We start from the raw sequence: 22,746 nt of genomic DNA, 5'->3' as shown, positions 1-22,746 counted from the left end.
TGGGGGAGAGGAGGGATCTCCGAAGGGTATAATGCCGCATAGTCCACCCTCCAAGTCAGCCAGTTCCTCCAGGGGAACTGATCTCTGGAGATCAGTTGTAATTCTGGGAGATCTCCAGGCTCCACCTGGAGGTTGGCAACCCTACTAACCACTAGGGTTGCCCAGTCCCTCTTTGCAACCAGCGGGAGGTTTTTGAGGAGGGCGGGGTTTGGGGAGGGGAGGGACTTCAATGCCATAGAGTCTAATTGTCAAAGCGTCTATTTTCCCCAGGTGGACTGATCTCTGTCAACTGGAGATCAGTTGTACTAGGAGGAGATTTCCAGCTATTACCTGGTAGTTGGCAACCCTACTAACCACAGATATGGCTTTCTCCCCCCCCAACCCCAAACACACCTTTTGTAGCTAGAGGAGTGAGAACGGCGGCCAGGGTTTTACCAGGACGCCCTTGCTTAACCCACCCCAGGCACCTTCTTCTATCCTGCCATCACCCCAGCGGGAGAAAAGAGGTCCTGGGCCCCGCCAGGCCTGGCTCCCAAGATTAGGCAGTAATCCCGACGCAGAGAGAGCAGCCAAGTTCCCAAGACTCAGGGCCTGGGAAAGCGGGTCAGGGCAGAGACAGCCAGGAATGAGCAGAATGTGGGGGCCGATTCAGCACATTCCCCTCGGAGTTAACCCTTCGGGCTCAAGGAGGAAAGGACAACCGAAGAGCGCGGCGCGGATATTTCCCCCAGCCAGGATGTAAGAAGAGTCCTGTTGGGTCTCAGACTGAGCCAGCATCCCATTTCCCCCAATGTTCCCCGAAAGGCCCAGGGCGGAGGTACAGAAGCCAACGCCTTCCCCATGGGATTGACAGCTTTCAGGTGGGGCCTGGCGATAGGGTTGCCAACCTCCAGGTACTGTGTGAAATAATAGTATCCAGCTCGCAAATTCTATGCAAAGGTGCAGTTATATTATATACAAGTGCAAGGAGCCAACAATGATAAAGATACCTACTTGGACATATATACAAGGATAGAGTGTAGCTAGCAAGCTACCAAAAAAGATGGTCAGTTTCACCAATGATTGTCTTTCAAGGGTAAGTACAATGACTTAGTCTATGTATTTCTTTCAGAGAAGTAGATGGAGCCTGGAACGAATAGAGGCACGTCAAAGCTGGAAGCGCCTTCCGGATGATTTCAACGCTTTCACTGTCAAAAGACAGCTTCTTCAGCCAATAGCCTCAAGTTGTTTCTCCTTATAATCACAATATATTCTTATACACGTATCTTTTTCTTCTTTGCGCCCAGTTGGCTGCTTGGATAAAGCTGCTTGTATTCTCTAAGCACAGTTCCCCTGGAGAAAACGGCCGCTTTGGCAATTGGACTCTAGGGCATTGAAGTCCCTCCCCTCCCCAAACCCTGCCCTCCTCAGGCTCTGCCCCCAAAACCTCCAGCTGGTGGCGAAGAGGGACCTGGCAATCCTACCTGGTGATCTCCAGGAATTACAACTGATCCCCAGACGACAGAGATCAGTTCCTCTGGAGAAAACGGCTGCTCTGGAGAGTAGGCTCTGTGGCATTATACCCTGCGGAGGTCCCTCCCCAGTCCCCAAGCCCCACCCCCCAAGCTCCACCCCCCAAATCTCCATGAATATCCCAACCCAGAGCTGGCAACCCTTCTTCCCCGGCAACTGAATATTCAGGGGTACATTGCCCCTGAACATGGAGGTTCTACTTTGCTATTCTGGTTAATATGCAGTGGCACATCTATCTTCCGCCAACGTGTCTAATCCCCTGTTAAAACCATCTGAGCCAAGGGTCAGGTGCACCATCTTGCGGCCATGAGTTCAGAGTCAAAGTTGGAAGGGACCACCAAGGGTCATCTAGTCCAACCCCCTGCACAACGCAGGAAATTCACAACTACCTCCCACACACACACACACACAGTGACCCCCTACTCCATGCCCAGAAGATGTCCAAGATGCCATCCATCTCATGAACTGCCTAAGGTCATAGAATCAGTTCCCCAAGACTGTGGTGACGGAAAATTTCTTTTTCACTGTCTACTGCTTCTAGTGCCCAACAGATTCACTGGGTGCCAGAAAGGTCTAGCATTATTGAGGGATATTCACTCCCTCCGATTAGAGCAGGTACATTAATTTGACGCAAGAATATAATTCCACCGATTAGAGCAGGTACATCTTTTTTTTATGCACGAATATAATTCCTTCATAGCAGGATCTTAGCAAGTCAAGCTCGGAAGAGATCTGGACAGAAACAGGGAATTCTCTATTAACTGAACTACACGCGTTTCTCTGAATCATTTTTACACCACTTCGCGGGGGAAGCTCTCGAGGGGACGTGCACACGAAAACACACGATAGCTGTTATCAAAACAGTCAAAAACAACCACATCCCATAGGAATAAATAAACAGCAAGACCACAAAAAGCCTTACACAGCCAATAAAATCACCGCCAATCGGGGAACAGACTATTTTTTCCCAGTATGTGATCAGGAATTTCCAAAGACTAGAATTTCATGGACCGTACAACAGAAAACAGATCTCCTGCTATTACAACTGATCTCCAGCCGACAGAGATCCGTTCACCGGGGAAAAAATGGCCACTTTGGCCATTGGACTCTATGGCATTGAAGTCCCTCCCCTCCCCAAACCCTGCCCTCCTCAGGCTCCACCCCAAAAATCAACCCTACCACCGGCGGGAGGTTGTGGGGCAGAGCCTGAGGAAGGCGGGGTTTGGGGAGAGGAGGGACTTCAATGCCATAGAGTCCAACTGTCCATTTTCTCCAGGGGAACTGATCTCTATCGGCTGGAGATCGGTTGTAATAGCAGGAGATCTCCAGCTACTACCTGGAGGCTGGCAACCCGAACCCCAGGCAGAGCAAGCCCGGCCGCAGAGCTCCGGCCTGCAAGGTACACAATTCAGGAAGTTAGCTTCAACGCCTCTCTCCGCTTTGTCTGAAAATCCACGTCTGTGAACATGAAAGGGCATAAAAGCCACAGGGGAAGCGAAAAACCTCGGTGGAAATGACCGTGGAAAGAGGCGTCCGGCCAGATCAAAGGCGAGGCAAAGGAGCTTTGGCAATGGCAAACAGAACCGATTCCCCTGCGGAGCCTGGAGGAAGCAGGTGCGAGCGGCACCGCCCTCGGAAAAATTATGACTCCCTTCCTTTTTTTTTAAATGTCATTTTTTTTATAATATCAAACAAAACAAACAAATAATAACAAAAAACATAAAAAGGAAATACAAAAGAATATCAATTATAATTATACAAAGTTATAAAGTTCAACAAAGCAAAAAAAAAACCTTTTGACCCTCCACCCACCTTCAAAAAGTGACCCATGACTCCCTCCCGACCCATCCCGGCCTACATGCCGATTCCTCTCCGCGTTGAGCCGCAGGCCGGTCCGGACCGCGAAGCTCCGGTTCCGCGCGTGAACTCTCCTCCCGGACTCCCGCGTCCGCACGAAGATAAAAACGCACCGGAAATACGGCGTATTCTTGCAGGAGGAAAAAGGGGGAGGCAGAGGCAGGAGAGGAGGCCTTGCTTGAGGGATGCTAGAAGAACCGGGACGTGGAAGGAATACCAAGCAAAGGTGGGGGGTTTTTTTAAATGAGTCTAAAGGACTTCTTTACATAAAGGGAAATGTCCGAGGTGAGCAGAGGCCAGGGTTCCAAGTGCAAATCGTGCGCACGTTCGTTGCAGAGCGAGATTATGAGATCAGAATTCCCTATTTCATGGGGTTTTTCCTGCGTATAGTTATTTTGAGAGCTCGGGTCTGAATCTTCCTAACGAAAGGCTCACAGCAACCAGCCTTTGGGCTGCAAAATTTGAAGGCGGGCGGGGGGAGTACTTTATTAATCACTGTGTAGGATTGCCAACCTCCAGGTACTAGCTGGAGATCTCCTGCTGTTGCAACTCATCTCCAGCCGATAGAGATCAGCTCACCTGAAGAAAAATGGGATGTCACGAAAATTGCCAAGTGACCTGGGGCCTGCAGTCTAGCCTACCTCCTAGGGTTATTGTGAGGATTAAAATGGAGAAGAACCATATACGGCCTGAGCTCCTTAGAGGAAGGGTGGCATTCAATAAAGAGGAATTGGATAGACTTGCTTTCCCCCCTGCAAAAACTCAAGATATACTGCCTCTGAATATGGAGGCTCCACTAGCTAACCATTGATAGACCTATCATCCAGAAATCTACCTAATCTTTAAAAGCCATCTAAGATTGCAACAATCAACACACCGCGTATCTGACGAAGGGAGCTTTGACTCTTGAAAGGTGATGCCCCCAAAATCTTGCTGGGTGCTAAGGTGCTACAGGACTCGAATCTAGTCATGAGAGCCAGCATGGTGTAGTGGTTAAGAGCGGTGGTTTGGAGCTGGTTTGGAGTGGTTAAGAGCTCTGATCTGGAGAACTGGGTTTGATTCCCCACTCCTCCACATGAGCAGCGGAGGCTAATCTGGTGAACTGGATTTGTTTCCCCACTCCTCCACACGAAGCCAGCTGGGTGACCTTGGGCTAGTCACAGCTCTCTCCGCCCCACCTGCCTCACAGGGTGCCTGTTGTGGGGAAGGGAAGGCGATTGCAAGCTGGTTTGAGTCTCCCTTAAGTGCTAGAGAAAGTCGGCATATAAAAACCAACCCTTCTTCTTCTGGACGCCTCAAGCTATTTAATTTCTAGAGGTTTTACTTTTTAAATAACATCTTCCACGAGATCTGGGGAAGTCTGGCCCTGGTTGCAATATCAGTTTTTAGATGAGCAGCAACCTAATTCATCTTGAGGGGGTAAATAATGAGAATGTCGGTTTCCTTTGTTCCATATTCCTTTTGTTGAAAGCGGCACGGTTTCAAACGAGCATCAAATTTAAAAGGTGATCAATCTCCTGCGAGAAATCTGACCTCTTCCACCGGTGGGAAATGTTGGGACGTGACCACGAGGTGGCGGGAGAGAACCAGCCATTGCAAAACTCCGGTTTTTATATAAGGGGTTTTGCAGGTGAGAATGAAGTTGTATTCAGCGGTGGAGATTGGTACAGAACAGGGCCAAGGTCAGCTTAATTCTCAGCACGTGGGCGAGGAAACTGGTTGAAGGGGAAAAAACAAACACAGGAGCCCTTGGGGTATTGTAAAACTTGCACCGATCACAGCTGTCGTCCACACAAGCAAAGCGGTGGAATAAAAATGTTATTAGTCTTTAAGATGTCACAAGATTTGTTAGTTTATGCGGCAACAGACTAACCCGGCTACCCCTCTGGCTGAAGGAGCTCCCGTCCACTGGTACAAGAGCCTATGCAGAAGTGTTAGATGCAGAAAGCCCGAGTTCAAATCCCTGCTCTGCTACAGACCTCACTGATTATATTTATAAGTCCAGCTTTCCCAAGGGGATTCATAGCAGATTGCACGGTGTAAATTGTTTCAGATGGGAACCGGTGTTGGTCAATCAATCTTTAATTTACAGTCATTTGACCCAACCAAAACAACATACGATCGCCATAAAACAATTGGTCTCCAATAGAAGAGCAGGGCTATTCGTGGCTACTAGTCAAAATGGATACTAGTAGGGTTGCCAACCTCCAGGTACTAGCTGGAGATCTCCTGCTATTACAACTGAACTCCAGCCGACAGAGATCAGTTCACCTGGAGAAAAACGGGCGCTTTGGCCATTGGACTCTGTGGCGTTGAAGTCCCTCCCCTCCCCAAACCCCACTCTCCTCGGGCTCCGCCCCAAAAACCTCCCGCCGGTGGCAAAGAGGGACCTGGCAACCCTAGATACTAGTCATGATGCATCCCTCTTCTCTCCAGGATCAGAGGAGCATGCCTATTCTATTAGGTGCTGTGGGACATGGGCAGGATGGTGCTGCTGCAGTCGTCTTGTTTGGGGGCTTCCTAGAGGCACCTGGTTGGCCACTGTGTGAACAGACTGCTGGACTTGATGGGCCTGGGTCTGATCCAGCAGGGCTTTTCTTATGTTATGTTCTGATGTTCTTACTAGAGTACAGTAGTACCTTGGCACAGGGTTGCTTACCAGCTCCATATTAGGAAGTTCCTTGAAATTTGGGGGTGGAGACTCGGGGGCGGAGTTTAAGGAGAGGGAGGGGCTTCGGCAGGGCCCAATGCCATAGAGTCTGCCCTCCAAGGATGCCACATTTTCCCCAGGGGAACTGATTTTGTGGTCCGGAGATCAGCTGTAATCCTGGGAGATCTCCAGGCCCCACCTTCCCTGGCAGCTATTTTGGGGCTGTGCCCACCACCCTGTGTCGGAATTCCAAAGGTGCCCGCAGGCTCAAAAAGATTGGGAACTCCTGGCACAGAGTCCATCTTCCCAAGCAGCCATTTCCTCTAGTGGAACTGAACTAGGGTTGCCAGGTCCCTCTTGGCCACCGGCAGGAGGTTTTTGGGGTGGAGCCTGAGGAGGGCCGGGTTTGGGGAGAGGAGGGACTTCAAAGCCATAGAGTCCAATGGCCAAAGCGGCCATTTGCTCCAGGTGAACTGATTTCTGTTGGCTGGAGATCAGTTGTAATAGCAGGAGATCTCCAGCCATCACCTCGAGGTTAATCAACACAAAGCAATCACTATGGCTACTTTATAACAAAAACCAACGATATCAGTTATTTCAAGCACAATTCCTTTTTAGTCTTTTGTTCCTTCACAAAGACATATAAACATAAAATATACCCAACAGGGCTTCAAAACAACATCAAACATCAATCAAGACAGGCTTCCGGTAACTGTCCTGTTTCATAAGAATTTTCATCAGTTGGTAAGTATCAATTGGTAAGTCTCATAGTGTATAAAGATTAATCCTCTATTTTCTTCTTTTTCAGATTTCTTGCTGAAGAAGTGTTGAGGAATTTTAGTGCTCAATGGCCATCCCACGGTGCTTCTATTAGACAACCTTTTCACATCTTACATATTTATAAGCACAACTCCATGAGTTTGTATTTCATTCCATGATGGGATGGCCATTGAGCACTAAAATTCCTCAACACTTCAGCAAGAAATCTGAAAAAAGAAGAAAATAGAGGATTAATCTTTATACACTATGAGACTTACCAATTGATACTTACCAACTGATGAAAATTCTTATGAAACAGGACAGTTACCAGAAGCCTGTCTTGATTGATGTTTGATGTTGTTTAGAAGCCCTGTTGGGTATATTTTATGTTCATATGTCTTTGTGAAGGAACAAAAGACTGAAAAGGAATTGTGCTTGAAATAACTGATATCGTTGGTTTTTGTTATAAAGTAGCCATAGTGATTGCTTTGTGTTGATTAACTGAATATTGCAATCCAAGTAAGTTTGTAATTTGTAACCTATCACCTGGAGGTTGGCATCCCTAAACTAAGCAGTGGCATGGAGACCACTTGTAATTCCAGAATTCCAGCTGGCAACCCTACCTACCAAGAGGCAACACCCCTTCAGCCATCCCCCACACACTTACAGAAGACATACACACTTTAGAATTCAACCCATTTCTTTTTTATTCTTATGATTTTGACCCACTCTCGAGATGTCTCAGACATCGGAGCGTCTCCTTTTCCTGCAGGCCAGAAGCGAGGCCAGAACCACCGAGACCAAAGCCAGGACACCGGTGGTGACCGTCAGTCCCATCATGATCAGCACAGACTTCTCATGGGCTTCTGAAAGAGACAGGAGACGTTTGCCGCTTGGCTCCTCTCTGCCGCTAGAAGACAGGCCACCCCCCACGGATGCTTCACACAAGCATGGAGAACCGGGTTTGATTCCCCGCTCCTCCACGTGAGCGGCAGAGGCTAATCTGGTGAACTGGATTTGTTTCCCCCACTCCTACACACGGCGCCAGCTGGGTGACCTTGGACCGGAGCTCTCTCAGCCCCACCTGCCTCACAGGGTGTCTGTTGTGGGGAGGGGAAGGGAAGGTGATTGTAAGCTGGTTTGAGTCTCCCTTAAGTGGCAGAGAAAGTCGGCGTGTAAAAACCAACTCTTCTTCTTCATGCAGAAGAGATCCTATACAGCTGCATACCATCCATCCTTCCAACCTACAAAGTCATTCCTCAGTGCCAGATTTCTGCCAGTTCTGAACTTTTTTTTGGGGGGGGGGCTTTGATAGTTGACAAATGCCCCCCAGATGCTCTATGAGTCCCTGCACCATGACAGCTTTGGTGGGGGGGGGGCTCCACACACCAGATTTGGACCTCACTCACACATGAAGATAGGGTTAGGGTTGGGAAATACCTGGAGGTTTGGGGGGGCGAAACCTGAGGAAGGCGGGGTTTGGAGAGGGGAGGCCCCAGGCTCAAAAAAGGTTGGGGGCCCCTACTGTAAACCTTCAAAGCATTTCAAGATTCAGACGGCAGCTACCTCGCGACCTCGTCCCCGACTGCCTTTCGTCTTCAAGATACACTGAAGTCTTGAGCTCCTCCAAGATGAAAGGTCCCACTAGAACATCTGCTTCAGTTTCACCCACAGAAGACTCCCCTGTGAAGGCAAGCCAAAGTCCTTCATCTGATCCAATGCTCGTACCAGAGTATTGTGGGTGCAACGTGCCGTCAAATGGCAGCTGTCTTATGGCAACCCCATAGGGCTTCCAACGTTGGGAATTTTCATTCAGGGGATTTTAAGTAGAATTTATATTTATCGTTAAGATGCATTGTTTGTAATACCATTGTATTTTGGGATGTAAGCTACCCTGAGTCCAAATTTGGGCAGGAAAGGGCAGGATAGAAGTCAAATAAATAATAAGGCAAGAGACAAATAGAGATGGTTTGCCATTGCTTGCCTCTGCGTAGCAACCCTGGACTTCCCTGGTGGTCTCCCATCCAAGTCCTAAACGGGGCTGCTTAGCTTCCATCCAAGTACTAATCTCCTGCTTAGCTTCTGAGATCTGGCAAGATCAGGCTAGCCATTTGAAACCAGAAATCCACATGACAGGGTTGCCAACCTCCAGGTACTAGCTGCAGATCTCCTGCTATTGCAAATGATCTCCAGCCAATAGAGATCAGTTCCCCTGGAGAAAATGGTCGCTTTGGCAATTGGACTCTGTGGCATGGAAGTCCCTCCCCAAACCTCCCGCTCGTGGCGAAGAGGGACCGGGCAACCCTACCACAGGACAAAGAATAGGACTTACCACGTGTCAAAGGGAGATCTCTCCGGAGGCGCCCGCCCGGCCTTCTCCACCAAGAATTAGCTCTTGGGGACTGGCCGGGGGTTTCCCCACAGTTTCTCCCCTCGCAGCAGCGACAGATGCTGTCAAGGCCTTCCAGCTCAGACCAGCTGCCAGGAAGAAGAGGGCAAAGTGGCTTCAGCGGTCTCCCCCAAACCCCTTCCCGGCGCCGCCCTCCTGTAGCGCTCCCAGATGTCACTCACCCACTCTGTGCTTCGTGGAAGGAACATGCCTTGTTCAGAACATCTGGAGTTTGGTCGCCGGCTATGACTTTCAAGTGGCAGGTAATGTAGATCTTGGAGAGGGGAGAAAGCAGTGAGGCGCAACTGGGCTTAAGCCTGTCTACACATAGGGTTGCCAGCTGGGGGTTGGGAAATCCCTGGGGATTTGGGGGTTGGAACCTCGGCAGAGTATAATGCCCATAGAGTCCACCCTCCAAAGCAGCCGTCTTCTCCAGGGGAGCTGATCTGGGTTGCCTGGAGTTCAATTGTAATAGCGGGCAACCACTGGGTGCTAACTGGAGGTTGGCGACCCTTAGGGTTGCCAGGTCCCCTCTTGGCCTTTGGCGGGAGGATTTGGGGGCGGAGCCTGGGGAGGGAGGGGTTTGGGGAGGGGAGGGACCTCAACGCCATAGAGTCCAATGGCCAAAGCAGCCATTTTGTCCCGGTGAACTGATCTCTATCAAATGTATTTAACACAGTCCAAGACCAATAAAAACAGAACCAATACAATAATTTAAACTTCCAGTATATCAAATAACTCATGAGAAAAGAAACATTTAAAATTATAAATTCACAGACTTATACATTATAAAACGTATAGCTAAAAAGCCTGTATATGGCTTATCCAAGTTTCCTAGTCTTGTAGGCTAAAAATTATTGCTAAACTGCCTATATCTCTATTAGCCGGAGATCAGTTGTAATAACAGATCTCCAGCTACTACCTGGAGGTTGGCAACCCTAGTAATCTGCCTTGAGCCTCAGTAAGAAAAGGTAGACTGTAGATTACCAAATAAATGTATATGTGTGTATGGTGTCGTGGTTAGCATGTCTGACAAGGATCCGGGAAACCCAGGTTTGAATCCTCACCGCACCATGGAAGCTCACTTGGGTGACCCTGGGCCATTCCCCACACACTCCGCCTACCCTACCTCGCAGGGTTGTTGTGAGGCTAAAAATGGAGACCAGGACAATGTAAGCCACTCCGGAACCCCACTGGGGAAGACAGGTGGGGTATCCATGAAGTCAATACATGCTGGGAAATGTGACTGTCGATCTGGGCGGAAAAAGATCGAAGCACGTTGGACAGCGACTCACCATGTCCGCCTGTTCCTGGGCAAACCTAAAGGCGTCCACTGTGAACTGGAGCGAATCCGGTCTGGTCCTGGGAGACACAAAGGCGGAACTGGATTCTCCTGATCTCCCATCCACCAGGCACCTGGATACAAAGGTAAAGTTGGCATTGCAACCTTGCACGGTATAATGTCTTCTAAAGAGATGAAGTGTGAAACCATTTCAGAAACCCCAGAGACGTTCTTACCCGTGGAAATCAATAATCGAGTATCTGGGAGAGGAATCTCTGTCTGGACTCAAGGTGGCAACGCAGTTGTCCACGAAGAGCTTCAGAGCCACGTGGTTGACCGTGTTCACATCTGCCTGGAGATTCATGGCCTCTCCCAGTTGGTACCGCTTAGAGGTCCTCTCAGCACTCCAGTCCTCTGGAAGACAAGTGAGCAGAAAACGATCTGAAAGGGGGTCTCCGGTATCTCTAGGGCCAGAGTTTCACCAAGCACATGGCTGCAACCCCTCCAACCAGAAGGGCCACCAACTCTGTTCTTGGCCGGATTTCTGAACTTAGCAACTGCATGACAAAATAATTTGATGGGGGTACTTTCCCCCTCGTCCACAAATGGTGGTGGAAAGTGCTATCAAGTCACAGCTGACTTCCGGTGACCCCAAAGAGTTTTCAAGGCAAGAGGTAAGCAGAGGTAGTTTGCTGTGGCCCCTCTCCGTGTATCAACTCTGGACTTCCTTGGTGGTCTCCCATCCAAGTACTAACTAGGGTTGACCCAGCTTAGCTTCCAAGAACTGAAGAGATTGGGCCAGCCTAGGCCATCCACAGAGAACTGGAGTAAAAAAATATGAGTGGCAAGAGCTGGGACCATCCTTCCTCCCACCCTTGGCTTCCACTCTCTTGATGCTTATCAACTTCAACAGAAGAACTTTGGATCAAATCCCCAGGAAGGATCAACCCCTACACAGAACTGTAGCGATCTGCTCATCTGGGCCATAATAGGTGAGTCAGACATTTGTATGCCTTTGCGTCAAAAGACTCCAATATGAGCTAAATCTGCTTACAGGAAAGAAAGGGTTATTGCTCAGTTTCACGTGCACAAGAAATTCTGATCTTACAACTGGGCAACTGGAACCCAGGATGAAGACAACAAGAATTAGTGTGAGGATACCCAGACCACAGGGGTTCTGTCTAGCTTGACCACAAAACCAACGTGGTCAAGAGACAACCTCTATATCTCGGGAACCTGCCTGCCTGCCTCCAACTTACCGTTCATGAGATGCAAGGAGAAGACCAGTCTCTCCTCTGCAGACAGCGTGGAGCTGAAGGGAACCCATGTCGGCTTGATGGCCTTACTACTGACGTTCTTTTTCCTGGAAGAGGAGAGGCACACAGTTAGTTAGCTGGACCCCCAAGAAACAAGGCTAGATACAGAGGCAGGATTTCGTTGGGTCGCACCTTGGATAATGGCACTCAATCGGGACCTCGACAGCACTGGTTCGGATGATGACCGGGTTGCTTCCAGGGGTGGGTTTATAGTAGAGACGGATGCTGTAGACCAGAGAGTCTGGAGTCATCTGGAAGAAAGACTGTTACCTTAACAGATTCTGAAGGCAACCACGTTGGTCTGCAGTAGAACAGTTAGATTTGAGTCCAGCAGCACCTTACTGACCAACACAATTTTGCTGGTATACACTTTCAAGAGTCAAAGTTTTGTATCTGATGAAGGGAGCTTGAGCTCTGGAAAGCTTATACCCCCAAAATCTTGTCGGTCTCTAAAGGGCTACAGGACGCAAATCTAGCTCTTTGACCTTAACAGGAGGCCTTCAAAGAAATTAGTTGGCATCAACGTACAAAAAATTCTTCCAAGGTCATTCCCAGCCAGAGGGCATAGAGAACCAACTGACTGTTGACTGATGAAGTCATACTACACTGGGTTGGGAAATGCTTGCAGATTTGGGGGTGGATCCTGGGAAGGGATCCAGGATCTCTCCTGGATCAGAGGAGCATGCCTATTATCTTAGGTGCTGTGGAACACAGGCAGGATGGTGCTGCTGCAGTTGTCTTGTTTGGGGGCTTTCTAGAGGCCCCTGGTTGGCCACTGTTGGCCAGACGGCTGGACTTGATGGACCTGGGTCTGATCCAGCAGGGCTTTTCTTATGTTAAGGGCAGTGTTTGAAGGGGAGAGACCTCAGCAGGGGATAATGTCAGAGTCCACCCTCCAAAGCAGCCATTTCCTCCATGGGAACTGATCTCTGTAGTGTGGAGATCAGTTGTGATTACAAAATTCTCCAGGCCCCACCTGGGGGTTGGCAGCTCTATCCTCACAACACCCCTATGAGGTAGGTTAGGCCAAGAGGGCCTAACCCACACATTCTCAGCCTACTTCATAGGGGTGTTGGGAGGATAAAACAGAGGAGAGGAGAATGACGTAAGCTGCTTTGGGTCCCATTGGGAGAGAAGGGTGGGATATAAATAAAACAAATAAATGGTTTTAACAATGTATGGTTGGGAGGGGGGCTGATTTTAATGGTGTTTATCATATATGACTTAAATTGTTAGCTGCCTTGTTAGCTGAGTTGGAAGGGACCACCAGGGTCATCTAGTCCAACCCCCTGCACAGTGCAGGGAACTCACAACTACCTCCCCCCGCACCCCCAGTGACCCCTACTCCATGCCCAGAAGATGGCCAAGATGCCCTCTCTCTCATCATCTGCCTAAGGTCATAGAATCAGCACTGCTGACCGATGGCCATCTAGCCTGTGCTACAAAACCTCCAGGGAAGGAAAGCGTACTGCCTCCCGAGGAAGCCCGTTCCACTGAGGAACCGCTCTAACCGCTAGAAAATTCTTCGTAACGTCTCGATGGAAACGCTTTTGATCTCATGCCTTGTAAGGGCGAAAAGGTGAGACACCAATTTTGTAAAAAAAAGTAGTACACAAATAAGCCAGGGCAGAAACTGTTCGAGGCCCACAGCTTCCAACAGCTCAGAAGACCCTGGGCTAATTTACGGCAACCCCACCTCCACAGCTAGGGTTACAACAAGACAGAATTAAGGGAAGGGCGGGGGGGAAGGAGTTATCAGCTGAGCAACTTTACCTGCAAGGTGCTCCCGCATTCGTGGAGGCCCGCTTCAAAGACCACCGCTTCTTCGGCGGCGTCGAGGGCGGTGTGCTTGCAGCCCGAAGACCCCAGGCTGAGGTCCGCCGCTTGGACCAGCCTCCCGGTCCCAAAGAGGTCCCTCTTCACAGCCACCGCCACCTGGGCCTCCCCACACTGAACCGAGACGGGGGCGAAGGCGGACAGGGCTCGGGAGTTGTCCACGAAAGCCCAGGCGCCGGACAGGTCAGGAGAACCCACGGGCCGCCTCTCCGGAGAAGGCGTGCGAGGAGGCTGCAAGGGACCCGGGCGTCTTGCAGAGAAATCCCAAGGGTCGTAAGAAGCAACGAAGGCACCCATGAAGCAGAGGAGACCGATTCTGAACTGGCTCGAGCAGCCCATCCTGCCGGCTAGGTGGAGCGAAACCTTTCAGAAGAGAAACGCCCTTAGAGGGAATCTTTATCTATTAGGGCTCGAGACCCTTCACACCTGACTGGGGTTACCACTTAAGGGAATGACTCTGCCTTTCTTCCAAGGGCAGAATTGATAGGAAATCAAGCTCAGCTGCAGACGGTCTGGATTCTGCAAGGATCCCTTTGGCCCACACCCTGAGGACACTTACAGAGGCCATTGCCTGACTTCATCGATAGGGTTGCCAACCTCCAGGCAGTAGCTGGAGATCTCCTGCTATTACAACTGATCTCCAGCCGATAGGGGTCAGTTCCCCTGGAGAAAAGGGCCACTTTGGCCATTGGACTCTATGACGTTGAAGTCCCTCCCCTACCCAAACCCCACCCTCCTCAGGCTCCGCCCCAAAAACCTCCCACCGGTAGCAAAGAGGGACCTGGCAACCCTATTCCTTGACAACCTGCCTTTCTCCCCAGTGGGGACACAAAACTACTGACATTGGCCAGCGTGGTGGAGTGGTTAAGAGCGGTGGTTTGGAGCGGTGGACTCTGATCTGGAGGACCGGGTTTGATTCCCGTCTCCTCCTCATGAGTGGCAGAGGCTAATCTGGTGAACTGGATTTGTTTCCCCCGCTCCTCCACATGAAGCCAGCTGGGTGACCTTGGGCAAGTCACAGCTCTCTTAGCCCCACCTACCTCACAGGGTGTCTGTTTTGGGGAGAGGAAGGAGATTGTAAGCCGGTTGTAAGTCTCCCTTAAGTGGTAGAGAAAGTTGGCATATAAAAACCAACTCCTCTTCTTCTCCTCCTCGCCTCCATTTTATCCTCACAACAACCCTGTGAGGTAGGTTAAACAGAGAGTGTGTGGCTGACTCATGGTCACCCAGTGTGCTTCCATGGTAGAGCAGGGATTCGAACCTGGATCTCCCTAGGGTGGCCAACCTTCTCTAATCTGGTGAACCGAGTTCGATTCCCCACTCCTCCACACGAAGCCAGCTGGGTGACCTTGGGCTAGACACAGTTCTCTTAGAGCTCTCTCAGCCCCACCTGCCTCCCAGGGTGTCTGTTGTGGGGAGGGAAGGGGATTGCAAGCTGCTTTGAGACTCCTTAAAGGTAGAGAACGTCAGTATATGAAACCCAGCTCTCCTTCTTCTAGACCATCTAATTTGTGTAGAAGGTCCAACTTGCAGGTCACCATACCAAAAAGGGTAGGAACCACTGGCCTACCTCACAGGGTTGTGAGGATAAAGGGAGAATGTCATGAACGACTTTGGGCCCTCAGTGGGGAGAAAAGGGGGGCCTTAAGTGAAGTAAATAATTATGTTCCTCCTGCATACCTGCAGTTTAGCAGATCCCAGGCTGGGAAAGGATGAAAGCCATCGGTGCATGCTATCAACACATGTGCTATTCCACCCCCCACATCTAGAGAACAGCAGAGGATGAGTAGACACATGAACACATGAAGGTGCCTTATTCTAAATCAGAACATCAGTCCATCCAAGTCAGTATTGTCCACTCAGACCAGCAGTGGCTCTCCAGGGTCTCAGGCAGGGGTCTTTCCCATCACCTACTTGCCTGGTCCCTTTAACTGGAGATGCCGGGGATTGAACCTGGGACCTTCTGCATGCCAAGCAGATGCTCTGCCGGTGAGCCACGGCCCCTCCCCTAGTCCACACTTAGGAAATGGGTACGGGCTACTTAGAAATCAGGACCGGACAAGGCTTCCTAAAATGCAGCTTTATTCAGACCCTCTTATTTATCCTCAAGCTCTGCAGAACAAGGGTTAGCAGCTTTCCCTTGAGCCAAGTAGCTTCTTCCAAGCGGAGCAGAGTATTTGTTCACATTTTCTCGCGCACACATTCTCTCTCGCACACAGCCCCCAAGTCCACCAGCACGAGGACCCCGGGAGATACTTCCCAGAATAAGCACACTTCCGGTAAAGTATCTTTTGAGTTTTATTTCGAGCTATACCACAAGTACATAAACATTCTCCATCATCTCGGCAACGAAACCTGAAAGAGGTATATCACGGTCCACGGACAGGTTCAACTGGTTTGTTCTAAAAAAAATAATAATCTGTCATTCGGTTGTGTCAAGCGGCCGAGTGGGGACATGTGGAAGGGGAGAGAAGTTTGCCTAAAAAGTCTTCAAGAGGGAAGAAAACTGAAGGGAAAGGCTTTTTTGAAAGGCATCTAAGTAGAACACGCTGCAGTCAGACAGGTATTTTTGAGGTTTGTCAATACAATAGGGACTACTTCGACCGCAGTTAATTGTGGCAAGCAAAGAATTAAATTAGACTTGCAAATTAGCAGTTTTTGCCCAACAAGCGATGCTCAAGAAGTCCTAAATTCACCACCGCCTAAAAATTCTGGCCTGCCTCTTCTTTCCTTGGCTCAGGGAACGCAGCAAGACTCAGGATTCCCTGAGATTCCTCCTGGACGGCACCCTTAGTTGCTTGCTTTTGAAATGTCTTGAACGGTCAAAGGCTTTGGCAGAAGGTGCGTGCTCCGTCCTCGCTCTCCCCCCACCCAAGTTCGCAGCCAAGAGCACCTTCCAAACTCTTCGGTGGACAACGGAAGCGCCCCACGCCCCAATCGATCGGGGCGGCTACCGCAGCGGCACCACCCAACCGACCACGCCACGGCAGGCGAGACGGAGATGCCCGCCATAATCCACAGGCCATTCAGAATCTGCTCATCAGCAATTTCTGTGCCCCCCAAACTCCCACCCCACACACACACACACACACACACGCTTTGGCTCAACAGAGAACCCGACTCCCGACGGAACCCAGATTCTCACTTTGGCGCCCCGATCCCGGAAAAGATCGGATCAGGATCTGCTACACTCGAAACCCGCTAAGAAAAAAAAATGCTATCCACACGTTAAAAGAGATTCAGCTTTATAAAAGGCACCCGTACCGTTTTGGAAAAGAGATCTTTGGAGCGGAAAGTCGGCTGCCGAGCAGCAAGAACAAAACAGAATCCGGAGACTCTTTTCCCCCTCGCTAGAAACAGAGATGTCTCTTTGCGTTTACCTTTCCGAGCCATAAAAACCTACATTTCTACTTTAGTTTAAGATGCCCAGGTGCAAACAGCAGCATTTTAAGAAAGGGAAGCCTTGGCACATTTTTATCTTTGACCATTTGGTACTTCGAGGCCCTCCGGTTTTATTCCAAGGGGCAGACCATCCCGGTACCGCAAACAAGTTTTCTTCAAGGCCAGCTCTGGGGCCCATCATCCTCGGCTTCCCGGTAAATTCCCTCTCGCATCACCGGAAAGTCGACAACTCAAAATGTCAGACCTCTGGTCCCAGAGGCCTTAGGATGGTTAATTCAATCTTCTCTGTCAACGGCGGCCTTCTAGCTGAGCACTTCTGTGGGTGAGTAGGATTGCCGGCTGTTGACCTGGAGGGGAGAGGACAGATTCCCACTAATTTCCTGGCAGTTAGAGCGGTTCCCCAGTGGAACAGGCTTCCTCGGGAGGTGGTAAGCGCTCCTTCTTTGGAGGTTTTGAAGCAGAGGCCAGATGGCCATCTGTCAGCAATGCTGCTTCTATGACCTTAGGCAGATGATGAGAGGGAGGGCATCTTGGCCATCTTCTGGGCATGGAGTAGGGGTCACTGGGGGTGTGGTGGGGAGGTAGTTGGGAATTTCCTGCCTTGTGCAGGAGGTTGGACTAGATGACCCTGGTGGTCCTTTCCAACTAGGGTTGCCAGGTCCCTCTTCACCACTGGCGGGAGGATTTTTGGGGTGGAGCCTGAGGAGGGCGGGGTTTGGGGAATCAGAGATCCGTTCACCGGGGGGGAAATGGCCGCTTTGGCCATTGGACTCTATGGCATTGAAGTCCCTCCCCTCCCCAAACCCCGCCCTCCTCAGGCTCCACCCCAAAAATCAACCCTACCACCTGCGGGAGGTTGTGGGGCAGAGCCTGAGGAAGGCGGGGTTTGGGGAGGGGAGGGACTTCAATGCCATAGAGTCCAATTGCCAAAGCGGCCATTTTCTCCAGGTGAACTGATTTCTATCAGCTGGAGATCCGTTGTAATAGCAGGAGATCTCCAGCTAGTACCTGGCAGTTGGCAACCCTACTTCCAACTCTATGATTCTAAGGCAGCTAACAATTTAAATCATACATGATAAACACCATTAAAATCAGCCCCCCCACACATTGTTAAAACAATTTATTATTGATTTGTTTTACTTATATCCCACCCTTCTCTCCCAGTGGGAACCCAAAGCAGCTTACGTTGTTCTCCTCTCTTCAGCTTTATCTTCCCAACACCCCTGTGAGGTAGGCTAGGCAAAGAATGAGAATCAGCAAGGCTGATTCTGTGACCTTAGGCAGATCATGAGAGGGAGGGCAGGAAGGGTTGCGTCACTGCTTGGCTCTCGTGGCCCTTTCTTACACGCCCAGGATAATGCCCATTGCTACTTTGGGGCCAGGGAGGAATTTTCCTCCAGGCCAGACTCGCCAGGGATCCTGGAGGCGAATTAGCCCAAGGCTCAACCCATTTGGGATCTCAGAGAGCGCCTCCTCTTCCCCGTACCTCTGCAAGGGAACGGAATCCTGGGTTGTCCAGCTCAAAGGTCTCCACCATCACTTCGGGGTCCCGGCCACGGTGAATCACCATCTTTTCTTTCCAGCCAAGCTGGTTGTACTTGGAACAGAAGGAAGCCTGAATCAGCAGCGATAGACCTAGAGGGTTTCCGCATCGATAGAAAAGAACTGGCCCTTGCCACGCTGCAGTTTAGGGGGTCTTGAGGACATAAGCCCCCTATTCCAATAGCAAGCTGCCCCCAAAGCAATCTATATCACCCATTAAGAGGCGGGGCCGTGGCTCAGTGGTAGAGCATCTGCCTGGCATGCAGAAGGTCCCAGGTTCAATCCCCGGCATCTCCAGTTAAAGGGACTAGGCAAGCAGGTGATGTGAAAGACCCTGGAGAGTCGCTGCCAGTCTGAGAAGACAATACTGACTTGGATGGACCAAGGGTCTGATTCAGTAGAAGGCAGCTTCATGTGTTCATGAAGATGCCTCTGGAAAGTTCACACACAGGGCATGGAAGTGAGAGATGCCCTGGATGGCTTTGCTTCAGGGGGACACTGACTCTGTAGGTAGAGTTTCCATCATCAATATATCTAATTCTCAACATGGCCCTATCTGCAGATACTTAAATCCATGGACTGGGGCTATGGAGACAGAAGAGAGATTTTTCAGCAAACTTTGGGAGACCCCCAAAGTTTGCAGAAAAATCTAAAATGTTTTTTTAAAGGAGGAGGGATTACAACCTCCCCTACAGAGGAAGACAATCTGGGCAAGCACACACATCAACTTATGAGCCTCAGGGAGGGAAAAAGGCAAGACTGAAGCAGCCCACCCTTGCCTGGCCATTATGCCTATTAATAGATCTCTTCTCCAAGGATTTGTTTTTAGAAAGTCATCGAATCAGAGTTGGAAGGGTCTATTCTAACACCCTGCTCAATGCATGATCAGTCCCCCATTTGCCTTACGACACAAGACCTTGGGTGTTCCTACAGGTGCCACCTAATGCGTTTCTATTTGGAAAGGGCATGCGGTCACTTGCATTTTTACCCCACCCTTTGGGGGGGTGTCCCTGGATCTCCTCCCCTCCATTTTGCCTTCGCTACAACCCTGTGAGGTCGGTCCAGCCCAAAGGGTGATTGGCCCAGGGTCACCCAATGAGATTGTTAAAATGAAGGGGGATTGGAACCCGGGTCCCTGTTCCTACTCAAGTGTGCTAACCACTACACAAGGAAGCACTCCTGTAGTTACCCTTACAGCCATGCCATTGCTTTTTGGATACTAACAGACTAAATCAGAAGTCAGACTAGATCAAGCTGGAAAGTACCCATTAACAATCTCTGCTCACCAAAAAGTTTATGTCTGTATTCATCAATTGCTGCAGATTGTTCTTTCTAAATGCCACTTAGACTTCTCCAACATGCAGCTGTTCATGAGTTGAGGGGGGGGGGGAACCCTAACAACCACCAGTAGAAACAAGGCAGTCCCGCACCACCAATTCAAACTGATTCTTCGTTCCAACATGGGATGGGATGCAAATATTCTGCAGCTGTAATCGCCCTCCTCCAAAAAGAAAAAAAATGATGTATCCGTGCCACTTCAAAGAAAACGGCCTTACCAACAAAATTGAGACAGGGATAAGGACGACTGCCAAACAACCCAGGACAATTAAAGCTATCGCATAGCCAGGGATTCCCGGACTGGCGAAGGGAGGTTCCAGCTTCGCACCTAACAATGGACAGGAAAAAAGAAGAGACATGAAGAAGGCGAATTTCAGATGGCAAAACGTTTCCTTGTACTAGCCCTTTAAGGCCATCTGCCTGGGCCCCCGTTAAAAGTGATCTTCAAGACGACGAAGAAGTTGGTTTTTATATGCCGACTTCCTCTACCAGTTAAGGGAGACTCAAACCGGCTTACAATCCCCTTCCCTTCCCCTCCCCACAACAGACACCCTGTGGGGTAGGTGGGGACGAGAGAGCTGTGACTCGCCCAAGGTCACCCAGCTGGCTTCGTGTGGAGGAGTGGGGGAAACCAACCCAGTTCACCAGATTAGAGTCTGCTGTTCATGTGAAGGAGTGGAGACTCGAACCCGGTTCTCCAGATTAGTGTCCACCGCTCCTAACCACTGCTCTTAACCACTGTGCCACGCTGGATCAACTGGTGGCATCCTGGTAGGGGACATTGCCTTTAAATTTGCAAAAAGCATTGCAGGATTCTAATTGTAAGGGGAAGAGAACAGCGCAGCATCCTAGGCAACGGACCATGGAAAGTCCGATCGGCGTACCTGCGACACTGAAGGAAAACGGATCCACCTGAATGCTTGACCCACCCAGGTAATTCTTCGGGCCTACTGAAAGCACAAGCGCGTGTACGAGATCCTCGCTCGTCGGAGCCGGAGGCTGGAATATCACGTCCACGTGACATATCAACGAACCACTCCTGCGGTACAAACAGAATGGAGATTAGACAGGCCGAAGGAATTCGGGACCCACGGGGCGTTTCAATGGCTTCTCCGACGTCCCCGTCAGAGCAGCTTAGCCTGGACTCTCCCCCTTCCACGTTTGACCTCACAAGAGCCCTGCTAGGTAGGACAGCCAAACGAGCGACAGAAAGGAGGTGGGGCTGGAACTTGGCTCTCCCCAGTCCAACCCTCTAACTGCTACCTCCCATACCAAATTCAAGTATCATGAATAGAAGAATGCCCAAGACAGATGATGAGAGGGAGGGCACCTTGGCCATCTTCTGGGCATGGAATAGGGGTCACTAGGGGTGTGGGGGGGAGGTAGTTGTGAATTTCCTGCATTGTGCAGGGGGTTGGACTAGATGACCCTGAGGGTCCCTTCCAACTCTTTGATTCTATGATTCTAAGACCAGCTAGATATTACAGCATTATGTAGTAGCAACCGCACATTTACTTACCTGACCTCACGAATGGTCACTTGCAGGAGATTTTTGAACTGCCCCAGTGTATGCATCAGCTGGAAGAACAAGTCGTAACAGCTGCTGTTACCTGCAGGACAATCACTATGTTCCCCATCCTCAGAGGCCGTGGCTCAGTGGTAGGGTCCCAGGTTCAGTCCCCAGCATCTCCAGGTAAAGGATCTGGAGGTAGGTGCTACTGGACTCTTTCTCTTTTCTACTGCTACGGACAGACTAACATGGCTACCCATCGTGATCAGCAGGAACAAGGAAAGTTAAAGTTCTTTAAAAGATCTACCCCGTGGCTGTTTGACACCTACCACCTTCGAAATAAAAATATTCCTAAGAGCATAAGACTAGCCATGCTAGATCAGACCAAGGTCCATCAAGTCCAGCAGTCTGTTCACACAGTGGCCAACCAGGGGCCTCTAGGAAGCCCCCAAACAAGACGGCTGCTGCAGCATTATCCTGCCTGTGATCCAAAGCACCTGATATAACAGGCATGCTCCTCTGATCCTGGAGAAAATAGGTATGCATCATGACTAGTATCCATTTTTACTAGTAGTCATGAATACCCCTCTCCTCCATGAACATATCCACTCCCCTCTTAAAGCTGTCCAAGTTGGCAGCCATCGCCACATCCTGGGGCAGGGAGTTCCACAATTTAACTATGTGTTGGTGGAAGAAATACTTCCTTTTATCCGTTCTGAATCTCTCAACCTCCAGCTCCAGCAGATGACCCCGCATTCTGGTATGAGAGAGGGAGAAAAGCTTCTCCCTGTCCACTCTCTCTCCAAACCATTCAGAATTGCTAGCAGGAACAAGGAAAGTTAAAGTTCTTCCACATGGATGTTTTAACGCCTACCACGTTCGAAAGATCCCAGGAGAGGGTCTGGTGTGCCACAGAAGAGCGATCCAGCAGTTTCTCAGTGAAGATTCTGTTGGTTACCAAGAAGGACACCGGAAAGATGTGGAGACGCAGCTGTGAGCCTAAGAATCAGAGCGAGCCAGACTGAATCAGATTGAACTGGATCGCTCTCCCTTGCGGCCCATAACCAGCCCCGATACAGGTCAGGCAGAAACCTGCCATCGCCAGCTGGTACAAACCGTTGATGCAGACAGATCCCAGATCGACCGAGTAGTTGGCAAGCCCCTTCAGCGCTTCCAGAGCCCAGTCGATGTCCACATGAGCGTCCGTGTTCACGTAGATCTCTCCACTGATATCCAGATCGCCTTGGAGATTCCTACGCAACGGGGAAACCTGTTAGCCTGGCCGACGTGGTTATCTAGAGATTGTCACAACTTTTCTTAAGCTGCTCATTTTGGTCCAGCGCTCTAGACCAG

The 22,746-nt window shown here is 50.1% G+C and overlaps 1 protein-coding gene and 1 long non-coding RNA gene across 2 annotated transcripts; both read right to left on the bottom strand.

Annotated features, from left to right (window-relative positions):
- Positions 1-1,094: 1,094 nt before the first annotated feature.
- LOC130492257 (zona pellucida sperm-binding protein 3-like) lies at positions 1,095-18,573 on the bottom strand. Its single transcript, XM_056866056.1, has 11 exons — positions 18,490-18,573; positions 16,866-16,901; positions 13,539-13,964; positions 11,898-12,016; positions 11,709-11,812; positions 10,686-10,863; positions 10,463-10,583; positions 9,350-9,441; positions 7,526-7,688; positions 3,325-3,499; positions 1,095-1,126 (listed from the first exon to the last, which is right to left on the bottom strand). The coding sequence occupies exons 1-11, from the start codon at positions 18,571-18,573 to the stop codon at positions 1,095-1,097; spliced, it is 1,530 nt and encodes a 509-aa protein (XP_056722034.1).
- Positions 18,574-20,805: 2,232 nt separating this feature from the next.
- Positions 20,806-22,363, bottom strand: LOC130492158 (uncharacterized). The gene is made up of 3 exons (XR_008933875.1): positions 22,268-22,363; positions 21,403-21,461; positions 20,806-20,922 (listed from the first exon to the last, which is right to left on the bottom strand). It is a non-coding gene; the product is annotated as an uncharacterized LOC130492158 (long non-coding RNA).
- Between the last annotated feature and the right edge of the window lie 383 nt (positions 22,364-22,746).

This window comes from Euleptes europaea, chromosome 20 (assembly GCF_029931775.1).
Source record: "Euleptes europaea isolate rEulEur1 chromosome 20, rEulEur1.hap1, whole genome shotgun sequence".
NCBI lineage: Eukaryota > Metazoa > Chordata > Lepidosauria > Squamata > Sphaerodactylidae > Euleptes > Euleptes europaea.
This window is presented reverse-complemented; position numbering and strand designations above follow the sequence as displayed.

Bases quoted from the DNA above. Each gene is read 5' to 3' on its own strand.
- LOC130492257 (XM_056866056.1), bottom strand. From the start codon at position 18,573: ATGGTGATTCACCGTGGCCGGGACCCCGAAGTGATGGTGGAGACCTTT. The intron at 11,813-11,897 runs GTGCGACCCAAC...CTCCTCTTCCAG, and splicing joins ATTGAGTGCCATTATCCAAG to GAAAAAGAACGTCAGTAGTA. The intron at 7,689-9,349 runs GTGAGTGACATC...CCTGTCTTCTAG, and splicing joins TTCCACGAAGCACAGAGTGG to CGGCAGAGAGGAGCCAAGCG.